This window comes from Thermobia domestica, chromosome 11, assembly GCF_964235325.1.
Source record: "Thermobia domestica chromosome 11, izTheDome1.hap1.1, whole genome shotgun sequence".
NCBI classification, from domain to species: domain Eukaryota; kingdom Metazoa; phylum Arthropoda; class Insecta; order Zygentoma; family Lepismatidae; genus Thermobia; species Thermobia domestica.
The window spans coordinates 255,766,215-255,792,075 of record NC_137464.1 but is presented as its reverse complement, the minus strand read 5'-3'; the positions used below and the strand labels follow the sequence as shown (position 1 = coordinate 255,792,075).

At 37.9% G+C, this 25,861-nt stretch overlaps 1 protein-coding gene across 2 annotated transcripts in view; it reads left to right on the top strand.

The window, feature by feature from the left end:
• Window positions 1-25,861, top strand: part of LOC145664958 (sodium-independent sulfate anion transporter-like) — a 128,606-nt gene that overhangs the window by 84,057 nt on the left and 18,688 nt on the right. For both annotated transcript variants that reach the window (XM_081732097.1, XM_081732098.1), the window contains exons 3-7: window positions 3,587-3,782; window positions 6,766-6,986; window positions 8,476-8,653; window positions 12,648-12,812; window positions 15,184-15,345. In XM_081732097.1, coding sequence (XP_081588223.1) covers window positions 3,587-3,782; window positions 6,766-6,986; window positions 8,476-8,653; window positions 12,648-12,812; window positions 15,184-15,345 — 922 coding nt within the window. The remainder of the gene's footprint in view (window positions 1-3,586; window positions 3,783-6,765; window positions 6,987-8,475; window positions 8,654-12,647; window positions 12,813-15,183; window positions 15,346-25,861) is intronic.

Here is a 25,861-nt window from a genome sequence, read left to right as displayed (position 1 = left end):
TTCTGGAATAAAAAGTATTAAGCATTATACTTTGTGCTTTATTTCTGTAAATTATGCTTTATTATGCTTATAAGATTGGCAAACTTAAATATATATATAAAGTGGTCAAAATCACAGATATGCAACCAACCATAGGTGGTAAATCCCATTATGCTTTTACTGTTTTTTATGCTTTATGGTTTCCCTACTTATCAGGAACTTTCTAGACCTAGTAACCGTCGCGTTCTTTACTCACGTGACTCCCTAGTTTGCCTCACCACACTGAGTGGACGCCAAAGATTGGGAAGCACCTGCCGGAAATCGAACGCGGGACCACACGGACGTGAGTCCAACACTCTTACCATTATACCATTCATGTGCAAGTTGGAACAGGTGTGCGCCAATTGCCGAGTACTTGCTGGTGTCGAGAGCCGAGCTGTACGAGACAATATGTAACATTTTCATAACTGAATAACCACATTCAGTGGAGAAACTCGTACACTTACATCACACTAACACAAAGACTGTTATAACAGTAACCAAACTTTTCAAAGAAAAGCAGAAAAATTTATTTATTTACCATTTTAGTGGAAAATTTGACCTTTCATGTTCTGAATTATCAATTTTCGGTCGTACGCTGGACGTTCCAACGCAGATGATATCAAGGTGGTCTCCAGTTACCCAGGAAGAAATTTCAATGCAGTTCAAGAGATTTGTAAGAAATAAAATTTCCAATAGCGGATCAGGCGGGGCGGATAAAACGGTTCAGTGGCCCGGGGCTCGGCTGTTGCTTAAGACCGCACTAGACCACTGTGTCCCTTAGGGAAGTACTAATCAAATCTAAAGTCAACTACGCGGCGCTACAACCCTGGAGAGCTGTCGTTGGTTAGATAAAAATTTGATAGTTCTTAATTCTAATCAGGCCCGCAACCAGACACAGAAGTTTCGGGGGGGGGGGGACATGAATAAGATAAGGTAGCCAAGTCATTAAAAATTCTCTTACAGATATCTAAATTGTGATTTTTTTTAATTAATATTTTGTATTGAGGTTTGCAGGTGCCATGAAAAGTTTAGAGGGGGCCAGGCCCCCTGGCCCCCTTCTAGTTGCGGACCTGATTCTAATGCAATCAATTCCTTAAGTCAGCATCGAAAAATCAATCGTCTTAAGGAGTCGGATCCAAAGTACAAACGCCAAAGGCAGTTACACTAATTCGGTTACAAAAGAGCACAAATAGTGAAGAAATAGGATTCAAACCACTTATATATATATATATATATATATATATATATATATATATATATATATATATATATATATATATATATATATATATATATATATATATATATCAAAAGATCCAATATGTTTCAGGCAAAAATTTTCTTGTAGGCCTTATATCTCGAGAACTACTTATAGTGGAGCCAAACCAAAACTAACAATTTACTCAGTATGATGTGCTTATTCCGTAAAAAATACGAAAACTCGATTTAAGGACCGCTCAAAATTTTTGTGGCCCCTGATGCAAAAAAATTCAATATATTTCATTCAATCATACATTTTCTTGTACGCCTTATATCTGGAGAACTGCATACAGTGTAGCCAAACCCAAACTATTACTTAATTCACTATGATGTGCTTATTCCGTAAAAAAAATACGAAAATCCGATTTAGTAGACGTTGCAAACTTTTGTGGTTCCTGATCCAAAAACTAATTCTTGGCCAAGATCGCAATCTTTTGATCCGGTTTTTTATTATTCCTAAAATTCTTGTTCTTGTATTTGTTTATTGTGCATGCACGGGCATCCCAGAAAGATTTCGTATTGAATTAAATAAACAATTATGTGGACTATTTTTTTTTAAAAGGAGTTTGAGGTCGGTGGTCATGGTCGTTTGTTTATAACATAAGATTCTGACCAATGATAACCTCAATTACAATACTCTTATCGTATACCGTATAATGATAGTTACAGTCTTGTTAAAGTTTTTTTTTTTTTAAGTAATAAATATAAAATAAGAATTTACTCATAATAAATGATAAATCACAATCTTCTCGCGCTGACTATTCATGATGCAATTGAACATACACCGTATGTCTATGCATATACCTTTATGAGTTGTAAAGTTAGGATGTTTTGCAGAGTTGCCAATCTCAGAAAAGAAAATTATCGATTTTCGTCATTAAAATTATCGTATATTGGTTACACACGCGATAATTGTATAAACAGGTTTAATAGTACTAATAATGACAAAAATATATAATAAAATTATCTAGTAGTCTACAATTTCGAACTCCAAATCGACATCACTTTCTGTACCATTTTTTAAAATCCTTATTAACAGTACTACTCTGAACAACAACAGTATTTCCACCCTCTCGTAAACGTAATTGAATTTAAAGAATAGTTATAGGCAGGGCCGGACTTAGGGGATGCACGTGCAACCCCTCTTCGTTGTAAATATACACTATCTAAAATGAAAAGCTACCAATGAAAATATCAGTACTTTCCGAAACTTTGTGCCATTATTTTTCCGTTTGAGGCTTAAGAGAAAGCAGAGCTTTGCAAAAGCAATAGTTTAAGTCGATTTCCTGAAGCTTGAAGGAAAGGGATTCACCAAGCAAAATAATACAACATTTATCAATTAGGGAAGAAAACAGAAGCTAGGAGAACATTTCTTCCTGTATATCACTTGCGAGCCTCTTTAAAATACTCCCCCCCTCCTGTTCTATGTATCAGCGTTGTCACGGGTAAAGAATATTGTCGCATGTCACTTTAAAGAGTTTCAGTGTGATTGGTTATTTTGGTACTTATTGATCCACTCCCCCCTCAAAAAATCCTAGATCCGACGCGATTTTCCAATTCTCAAATTGTTATTCATTTATTTTAGCGGGAATGGCTGTTAAAAAACCTCAGTGTGTGTGTGTGTTTTATAATTATTTAATGCACATCTTTAATTTATTTGCACATTTAAAAGTGCAAACAAGTGTGCGTTTTAAATTTATTGTATATTCGCTTATTGCCGCAAGGGCATTATCGTATGTAGCTAGCATCTGGCCGGTAGCCAGCCCAAAAATGTAGGGGGGGTCCGGCAGAAGTTAGGGGGGTCCGATCAAACCATGTTATAGTTTATCATCATATTATAGTTCATTTGCAAGCCTTCCGTGAAAATTTTAGGAGGGGCAGCAAAAATTTAGGGGGGTGGCCCCCTAGACCTCCGTGGATACGGGCTTGTGTAGCATATAGGCTTAAATTATGGTATATCATGATAAATTGTCATGTGGTTGGCAAGGCTGATTTGTATTAATCGGACCTGACAGCAATAAGTCTAAAAAGTGTAGGACCTTACGTCCACTCAGCTCTTAGATCTCCTTTGAATCATAAATAGGTGTCTCTTTACCGTACATAACCCAGTACATTGGTTACTTGTATAAGATAAATAATGTACGGAGAGTTTCATCATGGGGAGGGATTTAGGGTATACAGATAACGTTCAGATGCAATCCGAATCTTGACATATTTACTTTTACACTAAACAAATTTCACTGTATTTATTTACGGTAACGATTTTTGTATCTAATTCTCAATCTCCGCTTGTCTTTCTTTTTAGTATGGCCTATACTCTGCGTTCATGGGCTGTTTTGTCTACATATTTTTTGGTAGTTGTAAAGATATTACAATAGGTCCAACAGCTCTCATGGCTTTAATGACTTATGAGCATACTCATGACCACAACGCTGACTTTGCTGTGTTATTGTGTTTCCTGAGTGGATGCATTCAGCTTCTTATGGGAATTCTTCACTTAGGTAAGTGTAGAAGATAAAAACCCTCAATACTTATTCCGTAGATTTACTTTGTTAATGTCACTTACAAAATGGACATGTTAAGTTACCTCTACGTTGTAATAAACTATTTTAAACTGAAACTGACCTTAACTGAAATTCAAACGTGAGTTAATAAGTCATTAATATTTTCTGTAAATAGAGGTTTATTCGATTTGTACGGATTCCTTCTGAAAATTTTTCTTCTATTCTAGTTTCTGAAATCCAACTAAGTGTATCTGACAACTAAGTGTATCAAACTGTTACAGAACAAAAACTAGACTGTAGATTATACTGCAACATTTCATGCTCGAAAGGGTCAGAAATCCGGGACCATAAGCCAAGTGAAACATTTCATTTTCTAGGGTATGTCAGATATCCGGGACCATAGACCAAGTGCAACATTTCATTTACTAAGGTGTGTCAGAAATCCGGGACCATAAGCTACGTGCAACATTTAATTTTCTAGGGTGTGTCAGAAATCCGGGACCATAAGCCAAGTGCAATATTTCATTTTCCAGGGTGTGTCAGATATCCGGAACCATAGACCAAGTGCAACATTTCATTTTCTAGGATGTGTCAGAAGTTGGGGACCATAGACCAAACGCGACATTTCATTTTCTAGGATGTGTCAGAAATTCGGAACCATAGACCAAGTGCAGCACTTCATTTTCTAAACTGTATCAGAAATCCGGGACATAGACCAAGTGCAGCACTTCATTTTCTAAACTGTATCAGAAATCCGGGACCATAGGCCAAGTGCAACTTTCATTTTACAGGGTGTGTCAGAAATCCGGGACCATAGGCGAAATGAAACATTTCATTTTCTAGGGTGCGTCAGAAATCCCGGACCACAGACCAAGTGCAACATAATTAAATGAAAGAGCAAGGTTTCCAGCTCATAAAGGTGTTGGAACGGAACTAGAGGATTCGCAGAAATGACATCTTGAACATGCACATTGTTGTTGAGGGAGCCTAGAACACCTCGAATCCTTTTCCCAACAATGCTCTATTGTTGGTATCATTAGGGAACAGCCTATTGAACTGGCAACTTTGCTTTATTATTTAACATAAATCACCTTACCAGTGTGAAGCCCAAATGGCTAGTGCAATAGGAAAAATTGGCCTATGACCCCCAACTTCTGATACACCCTGTATGTTCACAAGTAGAGCACGTGCTGAAGAAGCTAATACTAAATAAAAATGACCAAAGACGAATGAACTGACAAAATATTGGCAAAGTGAACATGAGTACTCCAAAACATGAATACAGTTTCTGTCTGGCAGAAAACCCAGCTTAGCTTGGGATTAAACTTGCAACCCTGCATGCAAGAAGTGAGCATTTTTCTGTTGAACAAATGTGCATCGTAGGATAAAATTAAAGAAAATAATGCGTTTTCAGTTGAGGTTATTCTAAAGGTACAATATGGGGGATGCCATACTGACAAACGCTGATTATTTCTTTAGTATTTGATTCTTCCTCTATTATTATTCACCTGACGACGAAAGGACAAACATCGGAAATATTTCGAGAGGAGCATGAGCCACAAATCTTTTTTTTTAAAAAAGTAGAATGATAATTTCAATTCATGCTGATACCATAAGACTAGTGAGATCGTCAAAATGTGGCACGAATTATGTTGAATGAGAACTATATGACACCAGCAGAAGTATGTTTTTTTTTGTTTGTTTGTTTGTTTGTTTGTTTTTTTTTTTTTTCTTTCTTCGAGAGGCGTTGTTAGTCAACATGTTTATTAGGTTAGGGACAGTGGCCGAAATCAGATAACTTGGATGGATATTGTCATAGCGGGTTTGCTTTTCTGGGACTGAAAGCTACAATCAGTGAAATGTTACATACTGGTACTGAAAAGTGTTCTGTCCCATCTTTTTCCCCTTATTCATACACCAAAATGGAAGTCTCATTAACTTGATTTTACATCCACACATCTTGATTAATTCTTTCCCACATTACCCTGTATGGTCTCTTGATTTTGTTACATTATCTTGAAGAAGAATGTTTCGTAATTCGCTTCTTGATTCCTGGTACCCATTGAAGGATTATTTTGTTCACGACCATAAGTTTCGAGCTCACTGCTTTTAACGAACTAACTAACTCTATGGCCTATTGAACCCGAAATGCCGCTTTCACAAAAGTTCTCCATAGACTTCTATCCTTATCCAATTGGATCCAGTTTCTACTTTGTATTCCTGTTTCTGCGAAATCCATCTTAATATTGTCCTCTCATCTGCGCCTAGGTCTTCCGAATGGTCGTTTCCCAATTGGATTTCCGGTTAAAACATTGAAAGCGTTCCTACTTTCTTCCATGACCTGTCCACCTGAGCCTCCTAGACTTGATGACTTTAATGTTTGGTGAATGGTATAAATTTGTAGCTCCTCGTTATGAAGTTTTCGCCATTCCCCATTCTTGTTCCTCTTGGGTCCGAATATTCGTCTCAGGATCTTGGTCTCAAACACTTTCAGTCTATGTTCTTCCCTTAGAGTAAGCGACCATGTTTCGCAACCATGCAGGATAACAGGCATGATTATGGATTTATATGTTTTAAGCTTCACATTCCTCGACAGAATTCACGACGACAAAATATTTTAAACTGAATAATAACACAAATTCCCTGCTTTTAGTCGACATTTAATTTCTTCGTGAATATCATTTTAATCTGTTAATATTGATCCCAGATATTTGAATTTATCCATACACATTGTGTTAATTTTTAATTATTCTATTCTGAACAGACCATAGCTAATACTCAGTTCCCGTATGTATAGTCTAGTACCTGAAGTTGCCGTATACAAACAGGGTTTCTTATTAATTAAACAGTCTAAAGGTCAGAAGCAAACCCTAACTTTTGTGAAAGATGTATATGTAATTATCTGATCAGAATATGACCTAGTTGATGTTAATGGTTTATTGTATGTGTTTTACTCTGATGATTCTTTGTAATATTTCAGGTGTTCTAATAGACTTCATATCAGTGCCTGTAACTGTTGGCTTTACCTCTGCAACGTCTGTTATAATCGCTTGTTCTCAACTGAAAGGTTTATTGGGATTAAAATTCAGCTCAGCAGGCTTCCTGGATACAGTACACAAAGTGGGACTACATATTGGGGAAATACGAGCGTGGGATACGACGCTTGGCTTCATCTGCATTGTCATTTTGCTTTTCCTTCGGGTAAGTGGAGTCATATTTCCTTTATATTTTCTTTTATTACTAGCTGAACCTGCGCTCTCTACATAGCGCATCATTCACATATGAGCATGAATCTTCTTGTCATTCCTCAAATCTGTACATCTCCCTTTACAGATACAAGGGAAAGACGTCTTGAGACAAGAGGTATCATAAAGGGAAGATCTTTTTTGATTATTTTTTTCAATATCTTGCACCATTTGCAAGACTGAGCCTACTTCCGGTTGGAGTTTCATGTATGATCAGTGTTATTTTTTTTCTTGCATGCAGTATGTAATAAGCAAATACATTACATACACAATTAATTATAATGTCAGTGATATATGGTGTTCATTGGGCAAAACACTCCAAACAATATTCATCGTAAACTGGAAAAATGATAATCCTTCGTTTTTCATCATCATTTGGCCATGAAACAAACTTCTGAGAGACATAGTACTTCCGTATACAATTATGTAGTGTTGGAACGTATAACCTCTAGGATATGCTGCTTTACTCTTTTAAAATTTCAATCCTTCCAGCGTACCCCTAAAAGATATAATAAAGAAATAACGTCCACGTTTTTTAAATATTCAATTAGAACTGAATAATCTACACAAAATTTGCAATCGATCAGTGAAAACGACATCTTTGCAGAGCCTCTGGTTCCCGAGAACTCATTGTCGATACGATTGGCTACAAACATATAAACTTTTGTTGCATTTTAGTATATAGTCTAGCTGAACCTGCGCTCTCTACACAGCGCATCATTCAAGGAGCATGAATCTCCTTGTCATTCCTCAAATCTGTACATGTTCCTTTACAGACACAAGTGAAAGACGTCTTGATAAAGATCGGCAAAGAGTACCATAAAGGAGAGATCTTTTTCAATATTTCGCACCGTTTGCAAGACTGAGCCTACTTCCAGTTGGAGTTTCTAATTCATGTGTGATCAGTGTTTTCTTTCTTCTTGCATGCTGTATATAATAAGCAAATAAATTACATACACAATTAATTATAATATCGATGATACGTGGTGTTCAGTGGTCAAAACACTCTGAAGATTCACCTTAGATTGGAGAAATGATTATCCTTCGTTTTTTCATTATCATTTGGCTATGAAACAAACGCGTGAGAGAGATGCAACCCCTGTATACAACTATGGTGTGTTCGAATGTATAACTCATAGGATATTATGTTTTACTTCTTTTTTTAATTTCAACACTTCTAGTGTACCCCTAAAAAATGTAACAAAAAAAATAATGGACACGTTCTTTAAATATTCAATTAGAATTGGGCAATCTACACGAAATATGGAATCGACCAGCGAAAACGTTACATTTCTAGCACTTGTGGTTTTCGAGATCTCACTGTCGAAAGGATTGGAGACAAAGATATAAAGTTTTCTTTTGAGACAAAACATATAAATCTAGCATTGTAATATATAGATGATCATTTGTTCAGTTTTATTCCTGTTTGTATTGTTTTCTTGTAGAAACTAAAGGATATCAAGCTTGGACCAAAAGATGGAAAACCATCGAAAAATCAGAGGCGGGTCATGAAGATATTTTGGTTGATATCTACTGCAAGGAATGCGTTAGTGGTATTAGTATGTTCAGTGTTGGCGTTTGCCTTACAATCCTCTCAGGGCTCAGCACCTTTTATATTAACAGGTAGGTTTGTTAACTTCTTTACAGTAATTTTTTTCAAATAATAAATAGATATTCTTCTCTTCTTCGTTCTTCATCATCACGATCACTACTAGCTCTTCTATTTTCTGACATTTCCGATCAGCTCGTGGAAACCGTCCTTACTACTTTTGTGGCACACCATATATATGTATATACACCTAGTGTATATATATATATATATATATATATATACATACATGAGGGCGGTTCCAAGGAGGGCTATAGGAGCGATAGCCTCCCCCCCCCTTGGCCCAGATATACACTGGATAAAATGGACTTCAATCTTGTTTTACACTGGATAAAGCGGCAAACTATGGTTTAGCCCCTCCCTTGATCATATCCTGGATCCGCCACTGTATATATATATATATATATATATATATATATATATATATATATATATATATATATATATATATACAGGGTGTATCAAAAAGGGCTTTACAACTTTGAAAACTGATATTGATTTATTCATTTATCTTACAGACATGGTTTTGGTGTCATTTTGTAGAAAAATACATCAAGTTTTGACTCACGTAGTACACTAGTTCATAAACAAGCCACCGCAAGCACTAGCAGTAGTTGCAGCAAAGATGACTGTCTTGACTGGTCCCGAGCGTGCTAGCTGTGTGTTTTGGTTTAAAGAATCTAAGTCTGCGACAACTGTGTAACGTAATTTTCGTACAAAGTATGGTAAAAGTTCTCCCAGTAGACCTACTATTTATCGGTGGCACAAGTGTTTTATTGAAACTGGATGTTCAGTAAGACACAACAAATCTTCACGTTGTCCCCGTATGTCTGAAGGCGTTGTAGAGCAAGTGAGACAAAGCTTTGTGAGCAGTCCTACAAAATCAACCCGGCGTGCTTCTTGATAGCTGAGTGTCCCACACATTGACAGTTTGGTGTGTGTTAACAAAACGGTTGTATCTCAAACCATTTACCTCGCAATCAAACCAGAGTTAGGATTTGCCTCTTAATTGAATAAGTCACACGTGACATGCTGCAGCGCGTTTGGCAAGAAATCGACTTAAGATGGGATATGTGCTGTATCACTAATGGAAGCCACATTGAAAGTTTAAAAAAAAATGTATTTTGCTACAAAATGACACCATATATATATATAATTGTATACCTTTCGGGCCCTCGACTGGAGTCGCGAATTACACTGTGTTCCAATGTCACAAATACAAGAACCATAGAGTAAATCTATCAATCCATCAAATAGTTACATCGATTCTTTCCAGATGGCAGTTCAAATGTTGACACTAGCACCACCTGTTAAGCGTAGCAATCGATGTAACTTCTAGATTTATTCGTAGAACAAAGCTATTCTTTCCAAGTTAATCTACGACGTTGCCTCATAGTGAAGTTTTTCATTCTCTATAGCTGCTGAAGGCGGTCCCGAAGGGTATTCCCTTATATAGCATTTTTGCTTTATTTTGACCTGGGCTATGTTGTCCGTGGGTGCCATTAAGGGCTCTCTCTCCTTAAGACTTCAAAGATAAATATAGGAGAGAAAGTGATAAAAACATCAAGGAAATAAAAAGGAACAGATGCGGGACAGAGCAGTAATTATATTAAAAAAAAAAAAAATGTTGCCGGTCACATATCAAATACTAATGCAGCACTTATGTAAGTGTTTTTGTTGTTGTTATGTTAATACTGTATGTATTTTTTTATTATTGCTGTCTCCCATTCCTTGCTTAACCAATTCTTATTTATGTTAAGGTTTGAATTTCTTTAGGAAAATAAAAAAATTTTCCAAACTAATCTCCCTATATATACTAATGAAAGAAGGAAACAACCGATTTTTATAAAAATCAGATCCTCGATAGGTGCGAATTCTATATCACAAAGAGTGAAAAAGTAACTGACTGGACGGGGACTCGAACCCGGAACCTCCAGCATACCAGTACGCCACCCAGTCCGCTTCCAAGAACAGCCACTCACGCTCTCACTCTCGACTCAGCTATGTGTTATAGAATTCGCACCTATAGAGGATCTGGTGTGTTAAAAATAAATAAATAAAAATATTACAGGGTGCGGCACGTAAAACCGGCCCGTAAAGTGAACACACAAAATGAAATGTAATGTATTGAATATGACTACTCACCTTCACAGCAGGTGCTGAAAGTGTCCTCCGCCCACTTCAACACACATGTGAGCACGATTGAGGAGATTCATATATACCCTTGTCAGTTCTTGTGTTGTAATGCTATTGGTGACATCCTGGATCCTGGTCTTGAGTTCTTCAATTGTGTGTGGATTTGTTTCGTATACTCTTCCCTTTAACAGTCCCATAAGTAAAAGTCACACGTGGACAAGTCTGGTGACCGAGGAGGCCACAAGCCTTTGCTGATTGTCCTCTCTGGTGTAAACATCTCATGCACAAGGGACAATGATGCAGCTGATGTGTGGCATGTTGCACCTCTCCTTAAAACACGTCTGCAACTTCTCTTACTCGCATGAACCTATTGACTCAATCTCCTGGTTGACTTTCGAGGACTTCTTGTCATTATCTCCTCCACCTGCATCTTTAATTCAGGTGTGCAGACAGATGGTCGTCTGTTCCTGGGAGCATTTTGAACCGATCCTGTACGCCGCCATTTTTCAATCAATTCCTGAATGGTGCTTTTTGCTGGCACAGAACGTCCTGGAAATTTCTCCCGAAACAAATTCTTTCTTTTCACAAAAGATCCAGTGAGAATGAACCCTTCAACAATAGCAACACGCTCGGGTATCGAATACGGCATTATCACACACTGACACTCACCCGGCTTAACACAACGAGGCCTTTTTCTCAACTGGTTTCGACAAGCTTCACTGGCTGCGGCTGCACGTGACTGCTGCAGGTCACGTAAGTCGACCCGACCTCGACACGCCATCTCTTGGTAGGAAGGTAGATTATTTAAGTGTTGCCAAAAACACAATATACCAGAATATTACGACGGGCCGGTTTTACGTGCCGCACCCTGTAGTATTCCAGTAAATATTAGTGTTTCTTCGAAGATGGTGCGAGTGCAAAACCGGGAACTTTAATTTTGACCCTAAAGCCAAACACACATTTCTTTAACACCGGCTTTTTATTAGCTGCACGTGCAATTAGAGGGAGAGCACATTGAATCTGTAATCGCTTCTTGGATGCATATTAACATCTGTCATAACTTGGTACTGGCTACCGATGTCCAATTCCCATAAGGCGTCAACATGTTATGTTCTGAATTTATAAACTGTATGTATGATTCACGATGGCGGATTTCAAGATGGCGGCTTTCATTGTTCTGTATCCTCCGCAATTTCTCCTGACTTTTATTACTCCCCTACAGTGTTCCTTTGGTTATATTTTGCAGTATTTGACATTTATGCAAGGGGATTCCACACTTTTGGACCACTCGGTATATATAACTGCAGCAAGGGTTCTTCGAATCACTTTCGCAGTAGTTGCAATTGATTTAGAAAGGGCAATTACGTATAGAACGATAGATAGACATCCGTCAACTTCCATCATTTCGGAATAAACTATTTTTGTCCGATTTTTTCAAGTTTCCGACCACTGTGTGCCGGAGGTCCCGGTCCAGTCAATCACTGTTCACTCTTTTTGTGTTAAGTCTTTCTGTTTTATTCTTGGCTCCAAACAAAATCCTTCTGTTTGAAATATCATGTTGTACTTCTTTTAACTATTTAGACATTTAAATATTCGAATTTAATCTTCCGTGAGCAAGGCTCCAAAGGAGAGTTGAAAACTTGAAAGTGAAGGGTATTTTCAGAAATTAGAATTTCAAGTAGGTAAATACTAAGTGCTCAGCTGTATCATTTTAGTGTTGTGACTATATATTCACTATTTCCTAGTAATTCATTTTTCCAAGGGGGGGGGGCTGTAATTCGGAACACAACTACATATTATTTGTAGTTTGTTTAGTTTTGTAAAATTCACGTTTTGCACGAAGAGGATGTTACTTATGTTTCTTTCTTTTAGGCAAAGTAGTGTCAGGATTACCTAATTTCACACTGCCTCCATTCACGTCGACTGTAGGAAATGAGACGTTTACTTTTGTTGACATGTGTCAAGAACTTGGCTCCTCGATCATTCTGGTGCCTATCATTGCCGTATTGGGAAACGTGGCCATTGCTAAAGCATTTGGTAAGTATCTAGAGTAGTGGTAGTATTGTATAATTTATCCATTCATTAGCAAATCTTTGTTTCAGTTTAACGTCCCACGATTATGCCCTTTAGATTAAGGCAAGTGAATGATGATGGAATAATTGGTAAAATGAAAACGGGACCCCACCGAGAAAGGGCATTGACACGAGGTTGTCAACCACAAACTTACCTGGTCGGGAATCGAAACAGGGACCTACACGCACCAGATGTTTAGGCTAAGGAAGACAGATGATTAAGGTGATTGAGTGATGATGATGGAAGAATTGATGGAATGTGAATGTAGAAGGAAACGGGAGTAACCCGAGAAAATCCACTGACACGGATGTTGTCCAGCACAAACTTATTTGTCCGGTAGCAGGGACTCCACTCATCAGAAATAAGCGCTCGGCCACCGAGCCACTGTGTTCTCCATTCATTCGCTTAGATATTATTTGATTATTTAGCTTTCGTTCCTCTTTTTTTTTTCTATCGGTGCGTCTATTTCGTGTTGAATCGCTTCAACGCTATTGTTAGCGTATGTCTTATCCGTGACAGTAACCTAACAAGATGCTTCACTCATATCCACTTAAATAATCTATCGTATCGCTATCCGTAAGCAGATTACAGAATATTATACACTTGTTTTCCCATTCCAACGTTTGTATACAGTGTTTTGTCACCAGGGCCGGCTCTACAATATGTACAATATGTGCATTCGCACAGGGCTGCAAGTTTCGAGGGGCAGCAAAATCTTAATTAAAATAAATATTTCTGGTTAAAAACAGACTTCATGATGATGGTAGTTAAATTTATTAATCTGACCTTTTATTTGAATACTGCATCAATAAATTATGTTTAGGTGGCATTAGTTTAAAAGGTCACATGGATAGTGCTAAAGCAAATGGTCAAATAAATCCCAGCACGAATTGCTTAATTATCTAATACAAGAATTAAATTCTCGAACAGTAGCGAAAACTTGTTCTGTTTAGTTAGTTATCATAGTCCTATCTTTGTCACAAAGAAAATTCCTGATCATTGAAGGTGGAAACAAGTTTCTTTTTTAAAAATTTTAACGTATAGGTGGAAAATCAAGAAATAAAGATAGAAGAGCTAGTTGCACTAGAATTGCAAACTGATATATTTGGATTGAAGCTCTATATTGAATTCTATAAAAAAGATTACCATCTTTCCCGTGCTGGTGTGGCTGTTTTATCTTTCACTAACATAATAGGTTATTATTTAAAGAAAAAAAGGACACAACGAGATTGTATTTGTAGTGTTTAGGTCTTGCTGAGTGCGAGTGCACTTTCTTCCCCTTCATTGTTTATTGTAGGGTAGCATACTTAAAATCATGGCTTTTAAGATTTGTATTTTTCTGAAGAAATGGGGGCGGCAAGTCATGCCATTGCACGGGGCGGCAAATTACCTAGGCCGGCCCTGTTTGTCATGTATTATTATAATAGATATTCATTGTAAATGACATTCTTTTTAACTTTACTATAGCTTTTAATTTACGGTACTGTAGTGATAATACATTAATACCTTCTTTTTAAGTTTTGTTTGTTTTGTTTTGATCTGTTCAGTAGTTTACTCCAGTACTGAGATTATATGAGAAGTGCAGTTTCTACCAGAACCAGAGTACAAATGTATCCCAAATTGATTATATATAATATAATAATAGTTATAATAATCATAAAAAAATTGTTCATTAAACATTTAAATGCACTTTGGATTTTACTATTACAGCTTATCTTGATACATCCTTATCATAAAAGGGAAATGTCGAAATTGATTTTGAACTCACTGAAATCAAAAAATCCACTAAAACGCGATCCGATCCGATTTTGATCGTGTTTAGCATGGTAGTAGATCTTTAAGATCTTAGCACACATTTAAAATATAATAGTGGATAGATCTTTGGTTCTCGAGCTGTTTGCCAATGAAGTTGGGATTTGGACTTGCTTGAGCAAAAACCCTAAGTTCTTTAGCCAGTAACTCCAGAACCAAAGACCTGTACACCACGCGGTATTTCATGCGTATAGGGGCTTGTAAAGGTCTATACCAACGTTTCAAACTTTGACTAAGTGGTAGAGCGCTTACCTCTGGTACGTGGGGTCCCTGGTTCGAACCCCGGCCAAGTAAGTACGTGGTGGACAACATTATGTTCGCAGGTTTTCTCAGGGTACTCCCGTTTCCTCCCACTTTCTCATTCCACCAATTATTCCGTCTTCATTCACTTGTTTTATTCATCATCTCCCTTAGCCTAACGGGCATAATCATGAGACGTTAAACTTAGATTTCATTTCATCGTAATCCGATTAAAAAAAAACAAAAAACTTTTGAATGTAATATTACGTTTTTATTCTTGCAGCTAGTGGTGATTCCGTAGATGCTACTCAAGAACTTCTGACGCTAGGTATGAGTAACATAATGGGTAGTATGGTGTCTTCATTCCCAGTTACTGGTTCCTTCTCTCGAAGTGCTGTCAATCATGCAAGTGGTGTAAGGACTCCCATGGGTGGACTCTACACAGGTAAATATTAATAATACTCTTTGAAAAGTCATTTACAAAATGGAAACCGAAATACAGCTCATTTAATATAAATTTAGATAAATAAAATAATCATATATATAAACAAAAAATGTTGCTAAATATAAATACGAAGGCGATTCAGAAAGTAATGTCTCCAAGTTTGATACTTTTACTTGTGTTTAACAGATAGCACCGATACAATTATGAGTGGAAAGCTTGCAATGTCAGCTACAATGGTGGCATCATTTTTCAACACAGTCCCAATTACGGGCAACACACCTGCGCCAACGCGAGACAAGGCTTTTAATTCCTTCGCAAAGAATTGTGGTGGCTGCTGGCGATACTATGGTAGAACTGCTGCTTCCGTCACCGCGTCGCAACTGTAGCGTTGTCCCTTAAGGTAATCCTTAAATTTAGATCCTTAATCTGCCCACAGTCGCTTTAGGGTGTCAGGTTAGACATCTAAATGTCCGCGTCATAAATTCAATGACAGCTCGCTGTTTCAACCGGACGTCACCACTGCATGCCATGGATTGCTCCATTACTCTGGAACAAGAAGAGATAGGAAGGCGAAACAAGTGACACTCTATAGCTTAAACATCAGTGCATTAATGATAAACAGTTGAGAATGTTTGCAGTACTATTGGCTAAGTAGTGGGCTTGGAGACTTTACTTTCTGAATTACCCTCGTAGAAATAATAGGTGTGGTTTAATAGTGAAAACACACTAATAACACGAGAAGACGCGTCAGCAGATGGGGAGAGGAAGAAGTACGGAGAAAAGAATAAAACCTTATACAAGAGAGAGAAAAACGAGAAGCGTTGAAGTAGGTATCATGTTCAAATGCAGGGCCATGTTCTCACGTGATAGTGTTATCAGCAATGACGACGTCAGAGTCCCCTGGTGAAACGTACGGAACAATTGTTCGATTATCTCAAGTTTGGTAACTTTTTTTTTTTTTTTTTTATCGCGTTCTTCTAAGTTTAATGTTGCAAACGGGTTTGAAACTTTGATAATTTTAGATTAGAATCGAATGGAAGCTTCCCAGAAGTTATTTTTTAGAAAATTAACATTTAAAACTTGAGAAATATGTAAACATCTTTTTATTCAGACGTCTAAAGGTGCATTTTTTTTTTAGAATATCAAAATTTGCCTTATACATTGTATAACTATACTTGGGAAAATAGCTTGATTAAACCCTGGAAGTCTTTCCAATACGTATTGTAGTGAGTTAGTAGTGGGGAGATGCAAATGAGGTGGTGATGCCACCAAGAGACGATATGCATCTAAGATTATATAAATAAAATTATATATATCACTGAGAAGTCTTGCACCTGACCTCCCTCTGGAGCCGCCACTACCACTTGACCACAATGATCCGGCATTGTTCAATATACTGATATCAGGGTCTCTGTTATACCTACAGAGAAGACATCTCTAGATATTTATTAGAAGTTACTAGTAAAGGAGGTAACGAATAAAAAAAAAAAAAAAAAAAGGAATTTAAACTTCGTGGCAATAATGACACACAAACTATATATAGTACCCTCCTTTACGGTCAATACCAGAGAGTATTTGGTTCATTTTGGGCATTTACTTTCCTTAGCCCCAAACAAGGAAAGTGTCAGCAAATCTATGATTCTGCGTGTATAGTCACCTCTCCATCCTGAAAAAGATAACATGTAAAACTACACAGTAGGTTCTACTCACCAGACCGGAAAGATGAAACCTCCAAAACATCAGATGGTCATGAATATTTATTGTCGGTAGAGCACAATAATGATGATATATACACGTACACTAAACTTATGGTGCACCACTTATTAATCACACTATATTGATCTTCACCACTCAAACTTTAACCATTTGCTATACATCACTTAAAAAAATATATTTCAGAAACCAATATTTTAATGTTGAGCTATTCTTAGCTTCTATTAAACCGTTTAGAGTTATTCTTTCTATCACTGTTCCTTGATCAATGAAACCTAAAAAAAAAAAATATATTGATGTAACATCAAAATTTATTTTTTTTAAACTCATTAGGTTGATGTAGAATGCTCCACAGTTCAATTATCTCTACAATGACGAAAACTACGTTGTATCACTGAATCCATAATTCCCATAGTTCATAGTGTGACGTATTACCAGAATAATTTCGGATAGTTAAAATTTAATGTCACTCCTGATAGTTAAAAATTTCTGATAGTAGTGGTTACATCTGCTATCCACTTATGGCGTTGTTAAAAGAAAGAAAAAAAACAGTGTCCAGCACAACACATATTGTGTGGTATCATCATTGGTACAGAACAGCTTAAAGAAACGTGCTGTTCATTTTATGAATATTGGAAAAGTTAGTATATAATATATCACTCTGACGAAACAAATAACACTATCACTTTCAGTATTCTATTGTTTAGTAAGCCACACTGAAGTTGTATAACAAATGAACAGGCAGATGCCATGGGTTAGTATTCAACATCTTCTGGGCTAGCAGTTATGTGAAAACACTGTCCTTAGTTACTGTAATTATTTTAATTTAAATAACGCTATAATTTTCACATTTACATTCAAGGTATTCTTCCTGGATATTGTTAGTACTGGAGTTGATAAAGAAAATGTTATACGTGTAGTTCACTTATGTCCTACATATCCATTCCCCTAACCGGTGATATTCGTTCTCCAGTGTATGAAAGTTCACAAGACTACGTTCGCTACGATCACAGTACTAGATCCACTGGAATTTAACTAAATGTCACTTTCCATGTACCTATACATATAGATACTCCTATCTCACACTCCCGATTTAAGCCATGAGCTTCAATCCCAGGAAACCCAAGTCGCCGTCAGTTCCTGTTTCTCCTTTGCTTCTCCACTCACTCCCCTTTCTCTCATTCACCACCACACCACCGCAAAACAAGCAAAAACCGAGACTCGCACAAATGGTCTCGTATTTTCAAAAGGCAAGGTCCCTCAGGCTATCTTCATGGTGAGTCGTCACCTGCCTCCCACCCACATCGGCTGTCAAAAACACTCAAGTTCACAAAACCTTTCAGGAAGGTGCTGCCCCCAAAGAAAAGGGTGGTTGGTTAGAGAAAGACAATGGCTGTCTTCTGCCCCGAGCAGAAGGATTTGTTTACCAATGATAAATTGAGTTTAACTAATATATACATTATAGACACTTAACATAGACGATAAATTAAGATATAATATCACATAGTTAATATATATCACCCTCAAGAATAACATGACAACTCTATTTATTTACAATATTTTCATTTTCCCAGTCACATTGAGCATTTTCGTCTGCGAATCTTCACCTGTTAACCCCTCAAGAGAGGAGAGGTGAGGTAGACACCATACGCAGAAATAATTTAGAAACACAGAGATTTAAATATCTCTGACGGAGTGGACCACGATATAAATCAGATAATGAATTATTAACGTACTAGTTCCAAGAACATGTCAGCGAGATACGACAGTATTAATATTTTTTTTTTACAATAAAATGATTGCAATTATAATACAAATTTTCAAAGACGCAGTGCATCCTGGGAAAAGGAAGCCACGTTCCGCAAACCAGCTAGAGTGGTTGTTACTTCCACTGATGATAGGAGTGCAGGAGGGGGCCACATTGTTCCGGAAAAGGTGAATGACCCTTCAATCCAACCCCAAAGGTTGAGAAGTTCTCTGCTAAAATATATATGTGTGTAGGAAACAAAGCATATAGCAAAGAAGGGAGAAGTGCTCACAGCCCCTACTTCTTTTCCTTGCTGCTGTCCCAGTATGCTGAAGTATTTCACTCTTCTTCTAATCTACAGACAACCTGGCTATCTGGTGAATTCATAGTTAGAACCATTGATTTCAGATGTTCAGAATAAACTGTACGCCAGGGAAAGAAAAAAAACTGTTTCTAGCTCTCTGTAGCTTTCCCGTTCTATCCTGTATTCAATAAACAAAATTAGGTTTTATTTCGTATACTCGTATACTCCTTAGTCTCCTTATTGCTGGAATAATATTCAAATCCAATCCAGATTCTTCTTCATTAAATGTCAAACAATTAAAAAATTACTGATCCAGGGGCGTATATCAAAAATATAAATATATATAACAAAATAACAATTTAGTACATCTACATATTATAGTAATACTGCCGTATGTCACTGTGTGATACCTAACTAATCCTTTAGATTATTTAATATAATAATTTAATTAATTAAATCGCAATAGTTTACAGAATCAAATTTTCATTTTGATAGTCAAATGTGCACGTATCTGCATATCAAAATGCAGATGAACAACAGAGGAAACTGACAACAGAGGAATTCCCCCCTTGACATTGTGAACTGTGGTAGCTAACACAGAAGCACATGTCAAACTGGAGTGCACTTTCCTTCAAATTAATAATAAAACCCTTGTAATCACAAACAAAAGAAAAAAGATGGTACTATTAGAGTACACTACTAATTTTATAAGTCCCTGTATATCTGAGACATATATATACCACATACAAACACAATGTACATTTTTCATTTAATACTTTACTAGAATTGATACACTTTTTGTAATACCTAACACAAAACTAATCTCAAGCATTTCATCTCATTTTTCACCTAACATTAATCTAAGTAGAATTAAAAATATTCACAAAACGCAATAACAATATAGATATTTCATACACTTCTTATGTTTCTACTTCATGTGAAGTTGTTCGGTCGATAGGCTGAATAAAGCAAACGTACTTTCGAATGCTTGCGGCTGTGAGTAATTACATTTATTTAAAATGTTTACATTTTATATCCTATAAATTAATAATTCTTGCTTTTCCTCCAGGTCTTTTCCTATGGCATGTTCAGAAAGTTGGTTCCTAAGTATGTTTGTTTTTTTTTTTAGTGAACTTACATTTCCTCAGGTTGTTGTCTGAGAATCGCAATCAGAGCACTTCACATGAGACCTGGTGTTGCTTCATTAGAATAGGTAATATTCGATCGCTTTCCCTGAGGTGGTATTGGTCGGTTATCTTCCATATTCGGAATTCTGCGTAAGGTACGCCCTTCTATGTACACTATACCGGTTCTGTCGCTTTTGGCCGTGACCACTAACGGATTCGAGAAAGATGTTGCTTTCTTGCGTATTATTCCCCATGCTAGCCAACGATTTATATGGTTACTGACCTGGTTCCTGTACTTCAAGGGGTACGGGTACATTCTTGCTTTCAATGGACGTTCGTCTGTTACCTCAATCTCGTGCACATAATTGGTTATGCAACCACGCTTGACATCAAAAAGTGCCTGATGCTTCACTAATACTGATCTTAATTTTTCTCTTTGCGTGTCAGTGAGATCTGTGTACTGCGCAACAAAATCTTCTATCTCTGCGATGGATGCTTTTGTCTTAACTTTCAGCCACTCAGACGCTGGGAAAACATATTTTGCCAGTTCCTGGGCGCTTGGGAACCTACCATCATCCAAGCTCAGCGCAGGGATTGCCTCCTCTCTTGAGGTCTTACGTTCCTCTATTGCAGCTATTACCGCAGGCATGGCCTTCCGTCCTTCCTCTGACGGGAAACAACTACCAGTATTTTCTTCCCCAATCTCCCCTATAGGGGTAAATGCACCTTGACAATCCATCTCCCATTCTAAGCTACGTACCAAGAGATCTCCTGTGTCGCAATCTACTGTTCTAAAGCAAATCTCCACATCATGTGGGTTGTTGAGATGTAGAGTACCTTTGTCATAATCCAATATGGCACGAGATTCAGTGAAGAAGTTCGAACCCAAAATAAGTGATCTATTGAGACCCGATACTATAATCCCAAGTGTGTGAAACGTCTTCCCTTGAATTATTAATTCTAGCATGGTTTGTTCCACTAACGCAGCTGACTTCCTGCCAAACGCAGAAGTAACTCGAATATTGTTTGCACGTAGAAATGCAGGTGCAGGGTGGCAATCCTTGACGGTGTCCCACAATTCCTTAGACAATGCGCATACGCTAGCTCCTGAGTCAAGTAAGGCATCTACAGGTTGTGCAAAAATTATGACATTTATTTCAGGGAGCGAAATTATATTGTTACAGGGCAGAGGATCCTGACTAGAGTCCAAAAGGTTTCTAAAAATAGAATTAGCTTCCTCAAATATGGTTCTATCAATATCTACGCTATGCCCATTTCTTCGCAACAATGAAATCTTTCCCCTCTCTGCTTCATTAAAATGTGTACGATTGATAATAGATTTACAAGTTTCACAATTTTTTCCGTCTACGTTACTCATCACTAAAAGTTCTTTCACTGTGGTTTCATGCTCGTTAGTGATATATCCATTCTGAAAAGTTACATCCTGATTACGCACATACTTGGGAATTAATTTAGATGGCTCAGCCGGAGTATGTTCTATTGTGTTCAGCCTACCGCCCTCACAAGTATGCGCGGACGCATCTCATTGCCTAGCCGGTGGGAATGCTAGACTAGTCGTGTCAGACCGGTTGTTTACATTTTCGTTACTAGGTGACCTTCTTCCCTCGTACGTCTCCAATACCTGAAGGGATTCCTCCCCCCTATATGCATTTCTTTGCTGTACATGGTTTCGTGCACCTCCCCTCTGTCCTCTTGCTGAACGGGACGAGTTGTTGCGATAGCTGCCATGGCTACCACGTGTTTGAGCCGTACCTCCCCGGCGGTTGCCATTGTTACGAGGCGAGCTGGTCGGTGCGTTTTGGTCATTATTTCGTCTCTGGTAGGGGGTGCCGTTGTCTCGATTTGGCCTTGACTGTTTTCGAGACGAGCGCCTACCACTAGGACCAGAGGGGTTTTGTCCCCTGTGTTCTAATTCCACTTCCAACAGGTTCACCCCTTTCCTATTATTTTGATGGAATGTCTCACGATCTCTCATAGAAGTCTGTAACTCCTGCACCAATGTGAGCAATTCCGAGATATTTCGTGGTCGAGACGAGACGACTGAGCGGAATAACCAATTTGGTAGCTGACGTGGGAGGACCTTGAGTAATGTCTCCTCTGGCATGCTAGGAGATAATATGCTGTTCTTGTGCAGCAAATCTAAAAGATAGTCTCCTGGAGACTTGTGTATCCTTGCATCATAGTGTGATGTAAGTATTGTTGCCCGCAGATTGGCGAGACGCTCTTCGCTGAGATAATTCTCACGAAAGAGAAGAACGAACTCTTCATAAGTCTTAGTCTTTGCCCCAGTAACCTGATACCACTGGCGTGCCATCCCCCGGAGACACTTGGCAACTAAGCTAAGTCTCATTTCATTTGGCACCCCAGTGATCTCGAAATACCTGTCGAGATCCACCAGGAAAGCGTGAGTTTCAGTTTCGCTTTCATTCCCTTGATAGGAGGGTAGTGTTAGGTCTCGATGAAGAAAACCTAAAGCTGTTGCCATATTTAGTCTCGTTGTCTCGTGATCACAATTTGGAGACGATGTCGGTTGCGTAACAGGTTCCGTCTCATGGGTGTTTACGAGGTTCCCAGGTTGAGAACCCTGCAGATCGCGTCCCGAAGAGATATTTTGTGAACATGATGGCGAGACAGCTCTCGGTGACCCAGCTGAGATGGTGGCTAGTCTCCCATCCACAATCTCAGCTGTTTCTCGCTGTACCGATTCCTTCCACTGTGCCATCTTTTCTTCGAGTTTCTCACAAACATCATTAACTGTTTCCTGAATACGCTGTATGCTACCGTTACACTCCGATCTTATCTCCTCGAGAGGCGTCTCCTGCTGGATTTCCCCCCTTATCCGCACAATCTGAGAAGCGAAGTTCACTTCCATGCGCCTAACATTTTCATTCAACTGTGTCACAGTAGTCTCAACGCTGTCTACCCTTTCGGTGACACAAACAACGGTCTGTTCCACCCGGGACTCTATCTGGTGCAACCCATCTGTTAGTTCCACATAGTGTTCCTCGACTACCTTGGCAACCCTGTCGGAATTCTCTTGTATCTGTCCTAACTGGTGGTTGGTCTCACAGATGTGAGCATTTAACTCCCCCCTGGTGGTCTCTAACTGGATTCGCATCTCGCTGGTTGCGCTATCTAATTGCCTAGCGAGTTGTCGTTCGCTGTTCTCCAGCTGTTCAGTAACCAGTTCTAGTTTCTTTTCTAGTCTACTATTACTAGCCTCTAACCGTGCCTCCAAACGCTGGTTAGTAACCTCTACCTTTTCTTCAAGTTTCTTATTGCTTTCTCGCATCTCGTTACGTGCTTGCTCTGTATCCTTGCGTACCTGCTCTAATTTCGCATTATTTTCCCGAGATTCCTGCCGGACTTGTTCTATGCCTTTCAGAATCTGCTCTAACATCACAGTTAGGTTTACATTCCCTGTATTACTCAATTCTACGTCCGAGCTATTTCTTTCTCTTGGTGTTTCCACTGGGGTCGATCCCGGAACCACCAGTGGTGTCTCGCTGACGCTCGAAGGGTCATCATTTTCTCTGTGCTCAGACCTATCCCTTTTATCTTCAGAGAGCACAGCAGCTCTCTGCGCAAACTCTTCGGTTAAAGCCTTTCCTTCCATTTTCCTAACTTGAGCGCGAGTTAACGGCATTAACGCAATAATATAATAAGTTTAAATAATTCTCCCCCCAAACTCTATATGCCTGAAACTCTAATGGACACAAACTCTAATACATTTGCAAAACACATAAATATACAAAAAAAAAAAATACATGTTCTTGGAACTACTTGGGGAGACAAACATACGAACAACGAAATTTTACAACCAAATGGTTTCAGAAATCGGTTTCATTTACAGTTGGCATTAATACTTTGAACAGCCAACACATGAATTTACTGCTTTTCACGTTGAGCATTTAAGTTTCCGTAGCCCCAACGTGACTTTGCCCTTAACGCTGCGGCGCCAACTTTTGTAGTGAGTTAGTAGTGGGGAGATGCAAATGAGGTGGTGATGCCACCAAGAGACGATATGCATCTAAGATTATATAAATAAAATTATATATATCACTGAGAAGTCTTGCACCAGACCTCCCTCTGGAGCCGCCACTACCACTTGACCACAATGATCCGGCATTGTTCAATATACTGATATCAGGTCTCTGTTATACCTACAGAGAAGACATCTCTAGATATTTATTAGAAGTTACTAGTAAAGGAGGTAACGAATAAAAAAAAAAAAAAAAAAGGGAATTTAAACTTCGTGGCAATAATGACACACAAACTATATATAGTACCCTCCTTTACGGTCAATACCAGAGAGTATTTGGTTCATTTTGGGCATTTACTTTCCTTAGCCCCAAACAAGGAAAGTGTCAGCAAATCTATGATTCTGCGTGTATAGTCACCTCTCCATCCTGAAAAAGATAACATGTAAAACTACACAGTAGGTTCTACTCACCAGACCGGAAAGATGAAACCTCCAAAACATCGGATGGTCATGAATATTTATTGTCGGTAGAGCACAATAATGATGATATATACACGTACACTAAACTTATGGTGCACCACTTATTAATCACACTATATTGATCTTCACCACTCAAACTTGAACCATTTGCTATACATCACTTAAAAAAATATATTTCAGAAACCAATATTTTAATGTTGAGCTATTCTTAGCTTCTATTAAACCGTTAGAGTTATTCTTTCTATCACTGTTCCTTGATCAATGAAACCTAAAAAAAAAAAAAAAATATTGATGTAACATCAAAATTTATTTTTTTTAAACTCATTAGGTTGATGTAGAATGCTCCACAGTTCAATTATCTCTACAATGACGAAAACTACGTTGTATCACTGAATCCATAATTCCCATAGTTCATAGTGTGACGTATTACCAGAATAGTTTCGGATAGTTAAAATTTAATGTCACTCCTGATAGTTAAAAATTTCTGATAGTAGTGGTTACATCTGCTATCCACTTATGGCGTTGTTAAAAGAAAGAAAAAAAACAGTGTCCAGCACAACACATATTGTGTGGTATCATCATTGGTACAGAACAGCTTAAAGAAACGTGCTGTTCATTTTATGAATATTGGAAAAGTTAGTATATAATATATCACTCTGACGAAACAAATAACACTATCACTTTCAGTATTCTATTGTTTAGTAAGCCACACTGAAGTTGTATAATAAATGAACAGGCAGATGCCATGGGTTAGTATTCAACATCTTCTGGGCTAGCAGTTATGTGAAAACACTGTCCTTAGTTACTGTAATTATTTTAATTTAAATAATGCTATAATTTTCACATTTATATTCAAGGTATTCTTCCTGGATATTGTTAGTACTGGAGTTGATAAAGAAAATGTTATACGTGTAGTTCACTTATGTCCTACATATCCATTCCCCTAACCGGTGATATTCGTTCTCCAGTGTATGAAAGTTCACAAGACTACGTTCGCTACGATCACAGTACTAGATCCACTGGAATTTAACTAAATGTCACTTTCCATGTACCTATACATATAGATACTCCTATCTCACACTCCCGATTTAAGCCATGAGCTTCAATCCCAGGAAACCCAAGTCGCCGTCCGTTCCTGTTTC